General features: G+C 41.6%; 1 protein-coding gene across 2 annotated transcripts in view; it reads right to left on the minus strand.

The window, feature by feature from the left end:
* Positions 1–18,729, minus strand: part of Mcm9 (minichromosome maintenance 9 homologous recombination repair factor) — an 80,397-nt gene extending 61,668 nt beyond the window's left edge. The window contains exons 1-5 of one of the 2 annotated variants that reach the window (XR_012907476.1): positions 18,496–18,619; positions 6,869–7,179; positions 5,286–5,602; positions 4,799–4,880; positions 1,902–2,102 (exon numbers count right to left, since the gene is read on the minus strand). Coding sequence is in view for 1 of the 2 variants with exons in the window: in XM_075945872.1 (XP_075801987.1) it covers positions 1,902–2,102; positions 4,799–4,880; positions 5,286–5,602; positions 6,869–7,172 (904 nt within the window). In the remaining variant the exon portion in view is untranslated. Of the gene's footprint in view, positions 1–1,901; positions 2,103–4,798; positions 4,881–5,285; positions 5,603–6,868; positions 7,180–18,495 lie in introns of both variants that reach the window. The other variant, XM_075945872.1, reaches the window with a different exon arrangement.
* Between the last annotated feature and the right edge of the window lie 1,884 nt (positions 18,730–20,613).

Here is a 20,613-nt window from a genome sequence, read left to right on the forward strand (position 1 = left end):
TTCCTACTTAAATGTCTGGCCCTCAGTTACCTTACAGAAAAACTCTGATGTAAGATAACTGAACCAGCATAGTATGAGGTCAAATGGCTGGGCAGACCCAGGTACTATGTTTGGGGTTCTTATCTAGCACCTAAGTACTGGGCTCCCCACAGATCAGAACAAAGCTGCTTAGCTTAGCCTAGTCCTTTCCCACAGTTTCGAGAAGCAAGTCAAACCCAAGAGTAACAGCATTGTGCTGGGAAGGAAAGATGCCCTTCGGCTACAGCTTCTCTACTTGTAAGATACATACATGCAACTTCAAAATGGTCAAATACACACATCAGTATCTAGGAAAGTAAGAAGAAGGTTCTGATTTTCTTAATAGTTAGGGTTAGTCTTCCTAACTATTACACTTATTTTGTCCTTTGACAAATGAGTTAGATAGCTACAGTTTCCTAATTACAAGACATCTTCAATCATCAACATGAAGAACTTGGAAATATCTAGTGTGGAGCATGGTGTAGTGAAGGCAGATGAGCTCTGGCAATAGAATGAATAAGTAATGAACATGGTCCAAAGAAACATTACCTGTTCTATCTAAAACTGCACTTAAAAATGTATGATTCTTAAAGTGCTTGCTTAGTAAAGCCATAGTGTAGAGATCTTTGGGCTCTTTTCTACCCTCATCACATAAAGATCATTGAATTACACATGGAAGATTAAAAAAATATCCCACAAAATAGAAGCAAACTGCTGTGGGACAATGGTCTCGTACCCTGTAAAGACTTGTCACTTGTATTGCTTTAATAAAATGCTGATTGGCGAGTAGCCAGGCAGGAAGTATAGGCAGGGTGACCAGAACAGGAGAATTCTGGGACTAGGAAAGACTCAGCCTACAGTAGTCATCCAGACACAGAGAAAGCAAGGTAAGAATGCCTTGATGATAAAAGTACCAAGCCATGGCTAACACAGACAAGAATAAAGAGTTAATGTATGATGTAAGAGTTAGTTAATAAGAAAGTTTGAGCTAATAGGCCAGCCAGTTTATAATTAATGTAGGCCTCTGCGTGTTTCTTTGGGACTGAACGATTGTGGTACTGGGCGGGACAGAACCTCTGTCAATAGCAAACTGCCGTATAGACAAATGAAAGCCTTATTTTGCAAAATAAGTGTCTAGTTCAGCTTGTGACTTGAGAATAATATGCATTAGATTGGAGGCAAATATTTTTCTCAGGATGTCACCAAAGAAGAATGAAAACGAAGATTTAATTCATGTTTGACACTTGTGGGTTGTTTTCCCCAATAAAAACCCATGCTCTACAAACCCAAGGCTATGATGTATTATTTCATGTAACACATGGTAAATAAGCTCACAGTCAGAGTTACCGCTATGATGAAAAATGTGTTGTGTGCATCACCTCTCCAGTCTTTCAAACTGAACTCCCTAGTTTAAAGTTCTGTGCTAACAGCAAGTTGTCTTTATTTCAGAATATGCTAGAAACCAATGTATTTAATGCATAAAAGCTAACCTTAGTCTAATTAATCCCCATCATCCACATAAAAAGCTGGGCATGGTGATAGGCTTGTGATCCCAGGACAGAGGAGGCAGAGACTGGGGGCTCACTGACCCACAAATCTAAGAGCCTTCTACTCAGGCAGCTTGCGGCGGGGGGGGGGGGGGGGCATAGACACAGGTGCTGGTTCCTGAGGAATAACGCAAGACTGTCCTCTGGCTTTCACTTGCATACACAATCATGCAGCAGAATTGCACAGACATACCACACACAGCAGAAATTTCAATGTTAGAAATGGACTTGAATGGAAGATGCTGTTGGAGATACTAATGTCAGCACTTGAATAAAGCCACTGAGCTGCACAGCACATAAGCTGCCTCCAGGAGCCTTATGTCCTTAGTCACAAACCTGCAAAGGGATCACACTTATAGTGTTCCCAGAAGTCTTCAAATTCTTTCCGAACTTCCTCATCCATGACCATCCCTGAGGACTGCTCATTATTCACTTGGACATAGTTGGATTTCAAGACAATCTCTACTTCACAGCGTACATCTCGCTGAAAAGGCTTCCACCGTTGCATTACAACCCCATAGATAGTGAGGTCATCCCCTAAGGAAAAGCACTGTGTAAGTACACTGGTAATATAATGCATGGTGGCTTGGCATTAGATCATTTGAAAAGACTAGAAATTAGAAATAAGCTACCCACATACTCCTTTTTTTTTTTCCAAGTATGCACACTCATTCAAAAGGAATTAGCAAGTTTAGGGCAAAATACCCCAGATTCTCAACCACCCAACAAGTAATTGTTTCTAAATAAAGTCAAAAGTCATCATTTTTTTTGAAGTCTGCTATATAATAATCACACAATTATTACCCCTCACCAGGAGTAGTGTAGTAGATTTGTTTAAGACTAATTAGCCAGGGCTGGAGAGATGGCTCAGAGGTTAAGAACATTGTCTGCTCTTCTAAAGGTCCTGAGTTCAATTCCCAGCAACCACATGGTGGCTCCCAACCATCTGTAATGGGCTCTGGTACCCTCTTCTGGCCTGTAGGCATACACACAGACAGAATATTGTATAGATAATAAATAAATAAATATATATTAAAGACTAATCAGCCAGAAAGTGATACTGCATTAGCTAGGAATCAGGAAAGGAGACAGTTTTGTGTTGTTTGGCATGTACTTTAGTTTCTTATGTGATCATTTTTATTTTATTTCTTAATATTTTACCCACAATTTCCTGCTTTTTTTCAGTGAAGAAATGAACAATAATAAATCAATGGATACTGACTCTACTTCAAAGCAGAAAATAACAACCAACTTGCTCCTTTCTACCCGAGGAAAACCTATTCCTGGTAGGCAGATTATCACATGTTTTTAAGATACAAAATGCTTTTCACTCTAAATCTCTATGAATAATACGTAATCTGCAGAGCTTTTGATTTCCTGGAGAAAGGCTCCTTAGTGCTGACTACAGAGAAATGGCAGTATTAGTACACACACTACCAGACACATTTCTAGCTAAATGCATCTTAATGCTAAATGCGGACAAGCACGGTAATGCGTGTTCTACATACGTGTTTCTGAGAGTTTTCCCAAGTCAATGCTGAATACCTTTCAAAGTCAATCTGGAATAATGGCATTTTACTGCATTCCCTCTTAAATTTTAGGTGAAAACAACTGTTCATAAGTTTATATGAATATCCTCTTATTTTACTGAGGTTTTCCCACATTCGTTAAATGACAAACTTAAATATAGTATCCATTAGTAAAAATCAGACTTTAATAAACAGTGATTATGCAGAAAATGCAGAGTAATGAAGACTGGCCAAGAATAACCATCTCATTATTATTGGCTTGGATGTTGATCCTATTGTCCCTTTTCTTGGGCAAATAAATTGGATCAGGTAATTCATTTATTTATAAAATATTTTTAAATACTTATTTATAAATATTTTTTAAATATTTATTTATTTATTATGTATACAATATTCTGTCTGTGTGTATGCTCGAAGGCCAGAAGAGGGCACCAGAACCCATTACAGATGGTTGTGAGCCACCATGTGATTGCTGGGAATTGAACTCAGGACCTTTGGAAAAGCAGGCAATGCTCTTAACCTCTGAGCCATCTCCCCAGCCCCCTTATTTATAAATATTTTATAAATAAAGTTTTAGGTTTATTTATAAATTTACTTATATGCATATAAATGGAAATTCAAGTTAGTTATTATTATATTAAAATTATCTTGCATTTACAGAGCACTTAAAAACACATAAATGTTTTCATACATACAAGTATTACTAAATGGCAGATTCATATGATCACTGCAACTGTGAAGTTCACAGTAACAAAACATTCATTTAAAATTTTTGCATTTTCCTACTGTTAAAATACAAACTACTAAGTTCTAACTAAGTTCTTCCACTGAAACATTCCAAACCCTTGGTGTACCCCTCCCTTCTCCAACAGCTTTAGTCCTGCAGATGTCAGAAGTGGGATCCATTCCTCATCAGCACAATGAGCTTCACTGCTCTGAGGGGTGTGACTTCCTGGAGTGCCCGGATTACACTATTTCTACCTTCTGATTTCTAAGATTTTAGAAGCTAGCTGTGCATAAAGAGACCACCAGCTGTTAACAGACTGCTTTTACCTTTATTATTAATAAGTATTAATATTTATTTTTAATGACAATGGAAAGAATATAGTCTAAGATTTCAGTGCAGACATAATTCAGTTTCATTAAATTATATGGAAACATTATTCTCTACTAATCTACAAAATCATCATCACTCTATTGTGATGTCAACACACACAGCACAGAGAATTCCTTTTGTTTAGGTACCCGTAAGACTTTTAGTAGCATTTGACAGTCACATCTTGTATCATTTGTCCACCAAATCCACTAGGCCCTCTTGAAGATGACACTGTGGAGCAGGGCCCACTGAAGAAAGCACTGGATGAGGGGTCTGGACCTATGCTCCAGCTCTGTCAGTAGTCAGGCAGCAGAGGTAGACTGGTAAGTCCCACCTCAGCTCTTAGTTCCTCCCACCCCCAGCCCAACTCTTCACAGAGCAAACACTTATAGCCCCCATCCCCTTGTCAGTCATATTGTGGAAAATAAAAAGAAATGACTATTGAGAACTTCCTACACAAACTATCAAAAGTTTACTCTTGCTGGCTACATGCAGTCCCAGTTGCTGGGGGAGGAGAGGGGGGACTGAGGACCACTCAGGTCTGAGAGTTAAAGACAAACCAGAGCAACACAGAAATGTGGTCTCAAAATCTAAAAAGTGATCCTTACCAGATTTACAACTGTCTACTAAGTCATCTTCCAGGATAACCTTCATAGACCGAGGAATACTTCCAACAGATAGCCTTTGGACCTAGCCAAAGAAAACACACAACGATAACACATGAGCATGCTTAACTAGATGCTATGTATCCAAAATGTAGTAGTACTTGAAACTGATTGCATTTCTCTAATAGTATCAAGCCCTCTGCAAGAGCAGCAACAAGCGCTCTTAACCACAGAGCCATGTCTCTAATCCCAATATTTACTTTTAAATTTTAACATTATTAAGTGGTTCTAAAATCTCATCAGTGCTCTAACACAATGGTTATTTCATGGTTTCCAATACATGTTTGACAAGTTTGACTTTCATTTTCCATAAAGTGAAAGCACAGGGCAATTTGTGTCCAAGCTGTATTCTCCAATCCCAGCCCTTTGACTCCAGCAGAAAATAACACCCCCAACTGTGTTATTTTTTCTCATTGAGTTGAACATTTACCTGCTCCTGAATTTTGATCTCCTGGTAATCCCGACATCTGGCTGGAGATGAAGACAGGTCTGAGAGGCACGTGAATTTTGAGGAATCACAACTCTCTAAGCTTGGGCATGAAGATGGCCGACAGAAGGTATAATACTGCTCAAAGTCAGCCTGGACCGCAAATACATGCTTGCATTTGTTACACATGTAATCCCTCTCATATTCCAGGACCTTCACCACGCTTGTTCGAATCACTGTCCCAGTGACAGATAAAAAGTGTCCCACATCCTTGGTTTTAGGGATGTGTTCCCTTACCAGTTCAGGACAAACAGGCAGACCTAATGGAAAAATAACATCATCAATTTATACTTTGATAACTAACTCTGCAGAATGTCATGTCTTTACCAGAAAATATTAAAATATCATAAATTTAGGGGGAAATATTTATGTCTTATTTTTAACTTGACTATGTGAGGGTGGATAGGTACACAAGTGTGGAGACCAGATATTCATGCTCAGTACCATCCTGAATTATTTCTCCACATCATATTTTGTGACCATGTCTCTCACTGAGCCTGGGATTCACCAATTCTGTGAGAATGGCTGGCCAGCAACCCCAGTGATTCTCCTGCCTCTGCCTCCAGAGCGCTGGGATCACACTGGCATTACACATGAATGATAAGGATCCAAAGTGAGGTCTTCATGATTGTTTGGAAAGCACTTGACCATGTTTGTGTCTTACTTTAGAAAATCAGATCATCAACCCAATTAAAAATTTCAGACAATGGAAATCAATGGACTCTTTTGAAAGCACATCTCTAGAAGCCACAAGCAGGACTGAGAGAGAACTGGTTCTCACCAGAGAGCTCTCGGTAGCCTCTAAGAATACAACTAACCACACTTAGTGGACAAAATACTGCCACCTGTCACACATAAAATCCATTTATTTAATCATCACCAAATAAATTAAAAGCATGGTCTCAACAACCATGTGTTGAGTTCCTGAAAGTCGGGCAGCACAATGCTCACCATAATGTATAAAAACAGTTTCATAAAAAAGTGATGAAGATCACTGCGTAGGATCTTTTCTGATTCACACTTTACCAATATTTTATTGTTAGTAGTCACAAAAGCTCATAAGTATGCCTTATATAACTTTATACACACAAACAAATACACAGACACAAGTACACTGATGTTTTCACATTCTCTCCCTCCCCGCTGTTGGCATGGTATCTCATGTCCAGAAGACAACCATTGATATGTGTCATATAGAAGATATATATTTTCAAAATAAACATCAATTATTTTTTAAATTCTTTTTAGATTTATTTGTTGTGTGTGTGTGTGTGTACACATATGCCAGTGTGCATGTGGATGTAAGAGGACATATTTGGGGATCAGTTCTATCAGATGAGTTCCATGAACCAAACTTAGATTGCCAACCGTGGCAGCAAGCACATTTTCCTGCTGAGCCATCTTGCCTGTCCCAAAATAACAATTATTTCTTAATGCTCTGAGTCCCATGTGTTGACCCAAATGTGTCATATTTATTCAAACCTTCTCAGAATATTACATGCTGACAACATTCTCTCATGGTTTACCTGATATCCTGGCGTGAAGATTCTGCTTCATAGAAAAGCCCTCAGGCTCAGGAAGGGACTGTAGAATTGTCAAGGCTGACCTTCGAAGCGCACTGTCAAAAATAGTTAGTACTTCATTGGGGAACACAGTGAAATACTCGCCAATTTCCATGTTAGTCTCGAAAAGGGTCATGGCATTCACCACAACTGGGTAGTGAGCATCTTCATCTCTCTCCTTCAAGATCAGAAGAATATCATTCTTATGGTACTCTGAAACATAGGACTCAAACACTTGACCCACCAGTGTAACCTGGTCACTATTCATCTTGACTCTAGGTTACAAAAGAGAAAGAAAAGATGGTGTTAGACCTTTGTTACTCAAGCTTTGCACACCACTCAACAAAACGGTCTATTCTTATAAACATCCCAGCCTTTGGTTATACTCACAAAATAGTATCTGAATCCAGTCTTACCTAGAGAACCCACTATAGTTATGTAAAACGTGTTTTAAAAATCAGTGACAGTAGCCGAGCAGTGGTGGCGCACGCCTTTAATCCCAACACTCGGGAGGCAGAGACAGGTGAATCTCTTGTGAGTCTGAGGCCAGCCTTGTCTACAGGGTGAGTTCCAAGACAAGCTCCAAAGCTACAGAGAAACCCTGTCTCGAAAAACAAAACAAAACAAAACAAAGAAATCAATGATGGTGGAGCTGAAGAAGAGGTTCAATGGGAGAAGGGCTCTCACCACAGCCTTTGGACCCAGTCTGGATGCCAGGAACCTACTCAACAGGCTGGACGCAGTAGCACACATATCACATAGTTAATTCCAGTTCTAAGACTGCGAGACAGTGCTAGAGATGGGAGACTGCCCAGTAGCTCAAGGACCAAGTACCCTAGAATATACAGCACAACTGCAGAAATGAGAGAGGCCCTGCTTCAAGGTGGAAGGCAAAAACCAACTCCCAGAAGTTGCCCTCTGACCTCCACATGCACGCTACAGTACACATACACCCCCCCCCCAAATAAAAATAAAATAATAGTGAAGTTCTTTCTGATGCAGCAACCATCTTCCAGTAACTCAGTTAAATGACAAATAAAAGAGGAGACGGTCTGCTCTATATTCTCTAAGGCCTTTAAAAAGCATGGAGGGTTCTGTTGGCCACACACATGCAAACCTACAAGACAAGCTGCAGACGATAGGGATTGGGTACTGCTCAAAAGAATGCTTCATAAATGTCGTCATGGAAAAACCAGAGGAGTCTAGACTTTGAGCATGCTGATGGCATTGTGTTAAATCAGCTAAGGTTTAAAGGGGTTAAATCAGCTCCCTTTAGAGGGCGGGGTTTGCCTCAGGCGAATCCCTGCCAATAAAGAGTGCGTGGAGAGGCGGCTCGGCCCTTTTGTTCCTCGCTACCTGTGCTACGCTGGAACTTTGGTTCAGTAAGTTTAACAATAAACTGGTAAATATTCTTTGATATCTGCATTGCCTTTATTTTGTGCCGGTACGTCTGGCGCCTCCCCCGTGGGGCTTTGCCGAGAACCGGCCCCGAACGGAGTCTCTTGCACCCCGGGGTCGCTGCGGCGGTCTCTCTGGGCGCGCACGGAAGAAGTAGAGATTCTGAGCAGTCTCTCTGGGCGCGCGCTGAAACAGCTGAGATTCTGAGCGACTCGATTTTCCCTGCTGCTTGTTAGAGTATCAAGCAGTGAGTTTGATATCCACAGAGCCTTTTTAACAGCGCCTAAGCCTCTGTTCCGAGCCGCCCCGGCCAGATTTCCCGTGCGCAACCGCCCACCGGCGCGCGCGCTGCCTGTGTCTGCTCCCCCTCCCACCACCCCCACGGCCGCCAGCGCTCAGGTCACGTGACAGCGGCCTGAGAGCCCCGGCAAAAAAAAATACTTATCAGCTTGGTGTCTGTTTCAATTTTGTTTTTGAGTCCTTTTATTTAAGATTTAGGACACGTGGATTCAACTGGGCTCTTTCGCCACCACTGGCAGGAACCAGTTATTACAGGTAAGAGAACTTTTTCTTTTCTAAATAATGTCTGACAACGTGACCACAGCCTATTTCAATAGTTCTTTTGAATGCACCATTTGGGAGATCTTACAAGAGGTGTCTACCACACCACATATATGGATATTCCTGGGATTCTTAATTTTCCTTAGCACTATTTGGTTTGATAATAGAAAAATGATCAAATCTCTTAAGGCAGAGGTTGAACGTTTAAAAACTATTGAGAGTGACAACAATCTTCTCAAGAATCAGTTTGAAGTTCTCCAGGAAGAAAACAAATCTTTGTTTAACATGACTCGGTTAACTGAGCAAAATCTAAAAAAAGTACAGGTTGATGTTAAGGAGAAATTCATTACTATGGAAGAAGGAACAGCTGAATTGGATCGTAAGTTTCAGCAGTCCCTTTCTGATGTTAAGGAGAAATTCATTACTATGGAAGAAGGAACAGCTGAATTAGATCGTAAGTTTCAGCAGTCCCTTTCTGTAGGAACTGAAACGTTAACTGAGAGAATCAAAACTGCTGAATGTGACAATCGAATTTTGTCTAAAGCGTATGACAGATTGGCGGAAAGATTGTCAATACAAGAAGGCACGGTTTATGCCATAAAAATTATGTCCAAAGATGACAAGTTATCTCTACTGGACAAATTTCATACTCTAGAATCCTCAATGAAGGCTTTAGAACATAATTCTGGGCAGGAGATTCAGACATTACAAAAAGCAATGGTGAATAGAATTGAAAAGATTGAGGAATTTCTAAATTCTGATGAAGAAGAGCAAAGGGTAGAGAGGCAAATTTTAACTACATCTGTGGATAAATCCCTCCGGGACAATTTTCACAAAGCTCTACCGACAGCTCTACATGCCTTTCCTGTAATAACAACAGAAAAGGTGGTTGGTTCCAGAAACCCTAGGGTCATCAAGGAAGATACATGGGAGCCTGTCCGTATGAATGATCTCAAAGAAATTAAACAGGCCATCATGTCTTTTGGGATGCACTCCCCTTTTGTTAAAGAGATGCTAAAATCTTGGGCCACAACAAGCAAAGCAACCCCCTTGGACTGGCTCCAGCTGAGCTCTGCGGTCCTTGAGAGTGGACCGCACTTAAAATGGAAATGCTTATTCAGGCAAGAGGCTAGACTTTTAGAACAGCAGGAAAAGGCGAAGGGAATTGACGTTTCCCTAGATAAAATTCTAGGTGAAGGGCTCTTTTCAGACCCTCAAGAACAAGCTAATTTGGATGAAACCATACTCTCCATGTGTACTACAGCAGCCTTAAGGGCTTGGGACAGAGTACAAGACCCAGGACAGAGAATGGAATCATTTGTCACAGTTAAACAGGGTCAGAGAGAACCCTTCAGTGACTTTTTACAAAGATTAACTAAGGCTGTACAAATGGGGATACCTGACCCAGAAGCAAGACGTATAATAATTGAGTCTTTGGCTTACGAAAATGCTAATGTGGAATGCAAAAGGATCTTGAGGCCTTTAATGTTCAGATCAGCGTCCTTGGAAGAATGGGTCTTGCATACACTAGATGTTGACACATTTGACTATGGCACTGAAGCATGGGTAGAAGAAGCAATTTCCAATGGTAAAAGGAGACACCAGAATACCAAATGTTTTAATTGTGGCAAAATGGGTCATATGAAAAGGAATTGTAAACAACGGGTTTTCAGAAATAATAATAATGCGTCTTCTAGAAATAACAGGAATAGAAGGAATCAGCCTTAAGGTTTATGTAGAAGATGTGGGAAGGGCAGACATTGGACGAATGAATGCAGGTCTACAAGAGATAGACAAAGCAACCTGATACAGACGGGAAACGTGAGAGGGGGGGCCTCTCAGGCCCCCATGGCAAACATGGTTCAGACATCCCAGTTTCTGCAGAGAACATGCCTCGTCAGGACAATTAGAAAGCCACATGCCTACTGTTACAAGCAATAGTAATCAGAAAGATGAGTTACGTGTGTTTTGGCAAACTTCTATAAATGATCAAAGACCTAAGCTGAGAGTGTGTGTAAATGGCATTTTTATTACTGGCCTACTGGACACAGGTGCTGATGTAAGTATCATTACCCCAGAATCTTGGCATCCATATTGGCCTCTTCAGAATGTAAATGTTCAGCTCCTGGGAATTGGAACCCTATCTCGAGTAAGGCAGAGCACGAGATGGGTTGAATGTATAGGGCCTGAGGGACAAATAGGAAAATTAAGGCCTTATGTAGCCAATATTGCAATGAATTTATGGGGTCGTGACCTATTACAACAATGGAATACTCAAATTAACATTCCTGCTACTTCTAGAGCCCATATTTCTGAAAGGAATATTAAAAGTTATTACAAAAGGACAAAACCGGCCATTAGGGCTGTGCAGGAACAAGCAATTGATGTCCCTTCAGAAATACCAACAGCCTTGCCTCTAAAATGGTTGACTGAGAAACCAATATGGACAAAGCAATGGCCTTTAGCTGAGGAAAAGCTACAGGCTTTAGAACAGCTGGTACAAGAGCAACTAGATGCTGGACATATAGAAGAATCTACCAGCCCTTGGAATTCTCCTGTATTTGTGGTTAAGAAAAAATCAGGTAAATGGAGAATGGTGACAGATCTCAGGGCCATCAACAAGGTTATTCAACCTATGGGCCCTCTGCAATCTGGAATTCCGTTGCCCTCTTTATTACCAAAAGGATGGCCTCTCATAGTTATTGATTTGAAGGATTGTTTTTTCACTATACCTTTGCAAAAAGAAGATAGAGAAAAATTTGCCTTCACAGTGCCTACTTATAACAATTCTCAACCTTCGAGGAGGTACCACTGGACCGTCCTCCCCCAGGGTATGTTAAATAGCCCCTCCCTGTGCCAATATTTTGTGAACCAACCATTGCAAATAATACGCAAGAAATTTCCCAAATCTATTGTATACCATTACATGGACGACATATTGTTATCTGATTCAAACATAGATACCTTGAACAGGCTGTTTGAAGAAATACAGATACTGTTACCTAAATGGGGATTGCAAATTGCTCCTGAAAAGATTCAGAAGGGAGATTCTGTTAATTATTTAGGTTATAGAATAGGTTTGCAAAAAATTAAGACACAGAAGGCACAAATTCGGAGAGATCGCTTACGGACTCTTAATGACTTTCAAAGACTGTTAGGAGACATTTCCAGTTTACGACCAACTATTGGGATAACACCTGATCTAATAACTCATTTGAACAAGACCTTGGATGGTGATAAAGATTTAAACAGTCCCAGAGAATTAACAGCTGAAGCAGAAAAGGAACTGACAATGATTGAGGAGAAATTACAACAGGCACATGTGGACAGAGTGAATCCAGAGCTCGATTGTATTCTCGTCATATTACCATCGAAAATTTCTCCTACAGGAATTTTAATGCAGAGAGATGATATTATCTTGGAATGGATCTTTTTACCACATAAACCAAGTAAGAAACTGAAAACTTATGTGGAAAAAGTCTCTGAGTTAATTATAAAAGGCAAGCTGAGACTTCGTCAACTAGCAGGCATAGACCCAGCAGAAATTATAGTGCCTTTCACTGCTGATGAACTAAAGAAATTATGGGAAGATAATGAACCATGGCAAAGAGCTTGTGCTAATTTTTTGGGAGACATTAATAACAACTATCCAAAAAGCAAGCGGCTCAACTTCATAAAGAGAACTTCTTGGATCCTTCCTCGAATAGTCCGTGATGCTCCAATAACTGGAGCCCGTACATTCTATACTGATGCCAATAAATCAGGGAAGGCAGGTTACAAATCAGAAGACTTGGGTAAGGTGGAACAAAGTCCTTATGATTCTGTTCAGAAGGCAGAATTATATGCCATTCTTATGGTACTAAGAGATTTTAAAGAACCTATTAATATAGTTACTGATTCACAATATGCAGAAAGAGTTATTTTACATATTGAAACTGCTGAATTTATACCTGATGATACAGAACTAACCTCATTGTTTATCCAGGTTCAAGATTTGATCAGGAACAGGCTTTGCCCTATGTACATAACACACATCCGATCCCATACGGGTCTGCCAGGTCCTCTAGCACAAGGTAATGCAGAAATTGATCAATTATTGATTGGTAGTGTGCTTCAAGCCTCTGAATTTCATAAAAAACATCATGTTAATAGCAAAGGTTTGAAGAAAGAGTTTTCTATTACATGGCAACAAGCTAAGGAGATTGTGAAGAAATGCCCTACCTGCTCTTTCTATAACCAAACGCCACTGCCAGCAGGAGTTAATCCAAAGGGCACTCATAGAAATGAAATCTGGCAGATGGATGTGTTCCACTTTGCAGAATTTGGCAAATTGAAATATGTTCATCACACCATCGACACTTATTCAGGCTTTCAGTGGGCAACTGCTTTAAGTTCAGAAAAAGCTGATTCAGTAATCACTCATTTATTAGAAGTCATGGCTATCATGGGTATACCTACACAAATAAAGACAGATAATGGTCCTGCTTATGTCTCTAGAAAGATGAAACGGTTTTTTGATCATTACAATATCAAGCATGTTACAGGTATACCATACAATCCTACAGGTCAAGCAGTCATAGAAAGATCAAATCGAACTATAAAGGATATGTTGAACAAACAGAAAGGGGTGGAAAACACCCCTAGAAATAGGTTACATAATGCTTTGTTAACCTTGAATTTTCTCAACGCTAACGAGAAGGGAACGACGGCTGCAGAAAGACATTGGATAATGGAAAAGTCTGCTGAACTAAATCAACCAGTTTATTTCAAGGATGTACTAACCTCACAATGGAAGCCAGGAGATGTGCTGCGTTGGGGAAGGGGTTTTGCTCTTATCTCCACAGGTGAGGAAAAATTATGGATACCGTCAAAATTAATAAAGGTTCGGTTTGAGGAAGAGAAGTCACTTGGAAAAGATAAATAACAATTCATTCACAAGGATGACCGACATACAGATGGTAAGGATTACTAATAGGATGGGGGCAGGGTTCTTTTCTTATCTCCACAGGAAAATATTCATCTCCAAAGAATTTGAGGGACCCTGAATATTTAATTACTGATGGATGGAAAATAGATACGACCCATTAAACATCAACAATAAAATTCTATACGTATCGTAAGTATTGGTTTTATATATATTTATTTATATTTATATGTTTTATTGAACACTTCTTTATAAATGTGTAGAGCTGGTTTTGGAGTTGGACTATGGCTCAGTCCTTCTTCAATTCCAAGCCTGTTGATAAGAGATATTTCAAAGTTTCTGTCTCAGGTCAGGAGCCATGAAATGGGACAGAATAAGAATAATTTTATACTTGATAAACTTTCTTTGCCTTCCCTCACATCTGTGTCTTTCTTTATATGTCAGTATAAGTCCTTGTTGTTAATGTTTAAATTTCCCATAACAAGCAACATATTTTCCTACAGTAATTTTTGAAGTTTCCAGGATGAAGATGGGGCCCCACAACATCAACTCAATCTGGTTTTTATGACGTCATGAATTTTTTTTTAAGCACTAATTTTGGATCTGTTTTTTGGTACCAAGTGCAAGAGACAATTTCATATGATGCACATTTTTGACAACGCTCTGGCCGGACCTTCTCGAAACACACAGAGACTAGTTATAGTCTTCTTAAGTCAAAGGTTAATTTGGGAATTTTACCATCGTTTGCTTTCACAGGGGCCCCTAAGAAGAACGTCGCCCCCATGTCAGCTAGAAGCAATCTAAGAGGACGACGTCCCCTCTCCCAACAGAGTTTGCCCACAGGGTTAGGGACATCTTTTAGTGGTTGGTTTAGGGGTGAGGGGATGGGGAGATATTGTATGGAATTAGGGATATATATATATATAAAAAAAAAAGAGGGGGATTAACTGGGTTGATGGGATGATTGGTATTTGTGACTTACTGTTTTTAGAAAATTATGTTGGTACTGTTTCTTGTATATTGATATATTGAATATTGAATGTGAGTGTTCCTACCTCTATTTTGGTATAAGAGTATGCTTATATTGTATGGATACATCTATCATATCACAATGTACATTTCTACCTCTGGTACTATTTATGTAATAACATTGTTTACATTTGATAAGTAATGACATTGTTTACAGGTGAAGAGCATTGTCTTCATACATTGCACAATTGTTTATTCCCTTAGTTTTCAAATTAGATAGGTATTGAGAATTACATGTTTGTCATATTATTTTTAGGTTAATCAGGTTTTTTAGATACATAGAGATTATTTTCAGTATAGATAGTATAATCTTCAGCCTCTTTGAAGAGCTGTAGAAAATGGCCTTTAATCTAACCTAGAATTCTATGCCATCGAGACACAATTTACTCCTGGCAACACCACTCTACTCCCGAGAGAACGTTGAGCACCAAAGACACTCCACTGGGAGCTTGTCTTCCTGGCAGAACTGGCCTTTGGGTTAAGAAAAACCCATACCTCAACTACTGACTAAGATATAAACAGGATTGTCTTATCTTGCCAAGACAGGGTAGGATAATCCTAAGAAAGTTCCTTGCATTTGAGAATGGTATGTCAGTTATGTTAGGCCTTAGCCAAAGTTGGTTGACTCAACATTGCAAACGAGATTTTGGGTGATTGCCCAGGCAGTCAGTTGTCTCTGTCATTTGTTGCACATTTTGGATATCTCTTTTTTGTTAAGTAATATTTACTCCCTTCTCAGATCTTTGATGGAGTTGAAGATTATTTAATTGTAGTTACTCTTTAGCAAAACTTTTGCTCTCAATATTGTTTGTTATATTTATCATTTGTTATTATTGTTATAGTTATATTTGGTTTAGTTGTGTCTTATTTAGACAAAAGGGGGAGATAAAGGGGTTAAATCAGCTCCCTTTAGAGGGCGGGGTTTGCCTCAGGCGAATCCCTGCCAATAAAGAGTGCGTGGAGAGGCAGCTCGGCCCTTTTTGTTCCTCGCTACCTGTGCTACGCTGGAACTTTGGTTCAGTAAGTTTAACAATAAACTGGTAAATATTCTTTGATATCTGCATTGCCTTTATTTTGTGCCGGTACAAAGGTTCTTTCCAGCATCAATGTGCATTTTGAGCATCCTGGGCACCGCAGGAGTCAGGACAGATTCCTGAAATAGTGAAAGAAGATGACTGGCGGAAAAAGGGGAATGAGCGAAGCACCTGGGTGCAACTGGAGTACCAGCCTGCTGCACCCAGAGCAGCGCACCCTGTGAGGCCATGGGAAGGAGCAGCCATGCTGCTGAAGCCTGTTCCCTGAGAATTCATGGCCTAAGGTTCAAAAAGAAAGTTCAGACCTAGACCGTAAATGTGTTTTCTTAACAAAAAAATAGGGAAGTTAATTTTGATTCACAGAACTGGATAATGCTGATCATCAAAGTATTAAGTGGCACAAAGTATTTCTCACATATTTTCTCCAGCTCTTCCTCCTCTTTAGTCCTTTATTAATACATTACAATTTATAGATGATATGTAGAAAGCTCTGAGCCGCCCTCCACTCACACCTGCCTTTACTGGTTTCTGGAGGAGGTCTCTGTCTTCTGGGAGGGTTCAGTTGAAATTTACTATGTAGCCCAGGCTTGCTTCAAATTTGTATCAATTCTCCTGCCTCAGTCTTCCAAATGCTAGGATTGCAAACATGAATCAATCTCTCTCTCTGTCTCTCTCTCTCTCTCCCTCTCTCTCTATCACACACACACACACACACACACACACACACACACACACACACACACACACTTTGCTGCATAAACAAAGCAGACTATTAATCCAATTGGCAGTACTAATACAACTAGTGGTTTGCTGTAGGATTGTACATTTGTACATTGCAGGTAAATGTGTTTCCTGCTCTCTCTGATTAACATAGGAAAATGATGGGCTTCAGTAAAAGCGATCAGTAGACATAGAAAAGCTAGACAAACTGATGAAAGAAGCATTAAGTTACGGACAATCAAACTGAAAGATATATTGCACTTCACCTATCTCACTCTCTTGAAGTGAAAAGGAGATGAGCCTATCTCATTTCCACGTATACAGTCATATCACAGACTCTAAACCCACTTCAGCACCAATTTCCCAATACCTACCATGCACAAGCCACTATCCTCACTAGTGAAAGAAGCATAGTAAAAGTTACCACGCCCACAAAGACCCAAGTGACAGGTGTAAACAAAACCGCCCGCCAAGGAGTAAAACACAGTATGAGTAAGAGCAAAGGGCAGCTCTTTTAGAGGACCTGAATTTGGAGCCCATCACCAATATACAGAGGGATCACAGCGGCCTCTAGCCCCAGTTCCAGGGGATCTGATGACATTCTCTGGCCTCTGATGCCACCTACACTCGTTGCACATAACATTCAGGCACACACATACTCATAAAAGAGAAGGGACATGGGGAGGGATTTAATTTAAATGAGGTGACAAGCGCCAAAGGAGAAACTGTCAGTACCTTAGCAAAGGCGTGTTTTGAACTGGACTTGTTTTATTTACCCAACATTCATCATACTCTGCAGACATACTGACTGAAGAAGACTGATACACAGAGTTCAGCTTAGCATCCCCTCGCTGGATCACACTGGCTACTTATTAGCAGCACGATCCTGCCTTCTGCCATCTCTGCACATCTGCTGAGCTGGGAGGTATAACGATATAAGGTGACGTCACAGATAAGCCCACAACACTGGCAATTACAGGGAGCTAGTATGAGATTAAGAGGTAAACAAATTATTTCTTCAGAGAATCAAGGGAAGCAAGTCAACACTAAAACACTAAGCAGCTTGGTTTGGTTAGGTGATCACATATCCAACCAAGAGTAAAACAGAAAGTATTTGGAAAGGGATCACACCGTATTTTATGATGTCGTCTTTGCTGAAAAAATAAAAAAGTAACGGCACCACTCTCAAGAGTGACTAAATGACGGTCTTTAAGAGTTTACAAACACAGAGCAATTGTAGTGCAGCAGATTTAGCAATCTAGAAAAACAACTCCAACTGTGCATAAAGAGGGCAGCTGAAGAATTTTAAGTACATATTAAGAGCAGGTTAAATTTTTGCTTGGTTTCACCGGCAAATTACACTGTTAAATGGACCGGTTGTTTTAAACACAGCTTTTTTTCATCAACCATGCAATTAGGTAAATCGGCCAACCCATAAACGCGGACATCCCGGTACAGACTTGGCCATTTATTGCCTGGGGCACGATGTATGTGCAATTGTTAAGTTCCCTCTCCGTTTGTCTTATTGACGTTCAAACAAATGAAAGGGCTTTATTTTATTTCATACTGTGGAAGGCAAGGTGGCGCCAAAATGAGCAGTTCGGGAAGCGAGCCTTGCGCGGGTCCCGGAGGCTCGCGTAGCCCCGCCCCTCGGGTGCTATGGCCCCGCCCCGCCGGGGCGCGCGTCTCAACCCCACGTTGCGCTCCACTCGCGGGTGCGAGCTCATTGCGCGCCTCCTGGCCGCCTGGCCAGAGATCCCTGCAGAGCGGAGGGATGTTTTCCAAACGGCTTCCGATCTACAGGTGGCTGGCTCGAGCCTCCCGGCTCCGCGGGTAGTTGAGAAACTAAAGGGTGCGGGTGAGACTTGACGCTAAGCACGGGAGGGAAACAAGCCCCGGGACATGCGGCTGCGGCGCTCACTTACGGGCTGACACGCACTGTCTGGTCGCCGGGGACGCACAGCTCCCGCGGGTGCTCACTCCGGCCCGCGCGGCGTGGGAGGGGGCGGGGCGTGCGCGCCGCCGCCCCAGGGGCCGCCTTCCGCGGGGGCGCGCAGGCTTCGTCCGGCTGCCTTCGCCCGGCCTCTGCAGAGCCTGTGCTTCCCGCCGACCCCGAGCTGCGCACCGTCTCAACTTTCCGGCCGCCGCGGCTCTTCCGGGTGCGGACGCAGGCGGGCGCGCGCCCCTACCAGCGCTGGTGGCCGCGAGCGGGAGGCGGGGACGCGGCGAGGGGCGGGGCTATAGGTACTGGGGCGGGGTTTTGATGGGGCGTGGAGGTTGAGGGGCGGGGTTAGGGCGAAGCGGGTAGTTAAGGCGTGCGGTAATTTCACGTCAGTCTGGGTGATGGGCAACCCTTGGTGGGAACTAGGGAGGAGCGACGGGGAATCTCGGGCGGGGCTAGGGCGGGGCGGGGAGGGGTAAGGACCGGCGGGAAGAGGCGAGGGCGATTGGGACTAGGCTTAGTTTGAAAAATTATCCAGGAACTTCTAAAACACACTCACTCTCTCTCCCTCTCTCCCTCTCTCCCTCTCTCCCTCTCTCCCTCTCTCCCTCCCTCCCTCCCCCCCCCTCTCTCTGTCGTGTGTGTGTGTGTGTGTGTGTGTGTGTGTGTGTGTGCGCGCTACTTGCTACTTATAACCCAAATATATAATTCTGGTAAAGGTGGACTTTTTCGCTATTTTATAAGTGGTGTACAATTATGTACTAGCTTTTGTTTCAGAGCTTTTCCTGGTCCTCTCGAAGAGCAACAGATGCTCTTAATCTTGGATCCAATTCTCCAGCAAGTCTGCCTCTCCAAGTTTCTGAGTGGATGAATTTAAGAAGTATTTAATTTGCAGTTTATGGAATTTTTATCTTGAAAGGGAGGAAGATGTAGGCAGGGCTTTGTTGAGACCCATTAAAGAAAGGCTACTTTCTCCCAGTAGTACAGCATGGCTGTTTTTATAGATTTTTATTCGAAAAATCATTTTTACCTATTTTGTTAAATAAGTTAGTTATGCTTGAAAAGAATCTGAGTTGTAGTCTTGAATCTCTGGCCATTCTGAATGCCAGTGAGATTAAAATATTACATCCGGGGGATTTCTGGACAATAAGAGTCATGTCATTGTCCCCTCCTGTAAGTGTTCACCCAAATTGGCAGACTTGATGACCCATGCCTGGATTCCCAGCACTTGGGAAGTGTGGCGTGAAATCCATTAGTTCAAGGTTATCCTCAGCTCCATATTCAGTTCAGGCTCAGTCTGGGCTACTTGAGATAGAATCTCAAAAACAAGTTAGCCCAAATTAGTCTGTCAGATACCTGAATAGAAAAACACCCTCAGGAAAGCTGTGGAAATAATATTTACCCCGCCTACTCACGAAGGTCAGTGCAGTAGTTTGAGCATTGTCCACTCTCATTCCAGGGGTGTTTTCTTCCATAAAGGTCCCTGTAGCCACTGGCACTCTCATAGCTTGAGGTGTAATAAACTCTCTCGTTTACCCTATGCTCTCTGACCTACTCACTCTCGGTTTATAATCTATATTCATTCTTCTTACTCTTTGTTCACCTTTCTTTGGGGGACAGGAGACAATGAAATCAGATGCCAGTGTCTTGGGATAGTTCAGGTGAGCTCAGCTCATCCTACGTCCTAGCAACCTGAGATAAAGCCAAGAAAAGCAAGAAAGGCTCCACCGCACTCCAAGAACACCTATCACAATACCTGTCGCCAGGCTTGGTGGCACTGACTACAGTCAGTCAGTCTAGGAGAGGCAGAGACAGGCGCGGGTAGTGAGTTCAGGGCCACCCTGGTCTAGAGTTCATTCCAGGCCCAGCTAGGGTATAGTGAAACTGTCTTAAAACAATAACAACTTACCAGAAGTACCTGAAAAGAACCCACACCTTACAGTGAACCTACTAAAAGTTTGATTGTGGATTGGAACGTGACAGGTCCAAACTTGGTTGCATTAGACTGTCTTGAAACTCCTTAAAGATCTTTTCTGCCATTCTTTTTGTCTAAAAAGTCTTGTGCAGCCTTTTTGAATGTATTTGTTTCAACATTTATTAT

This window comes from Microtus pennsylvanicus, chromosome 1 (genome assembly GCF_037038515.1).
Source record: "Microtus pennsylvanicus isolate mMicPen1 chromosome 1, mMicPen1.hap1, whole genome shotgun sequence".
Classification (NCBI taxonomy): domain Eukaryota; kingdom Metazoa; phylum Chordata; class Mammalia; order Rodentia; family Cricetidae; genus Microtus; species Microtus pennsylvanicus.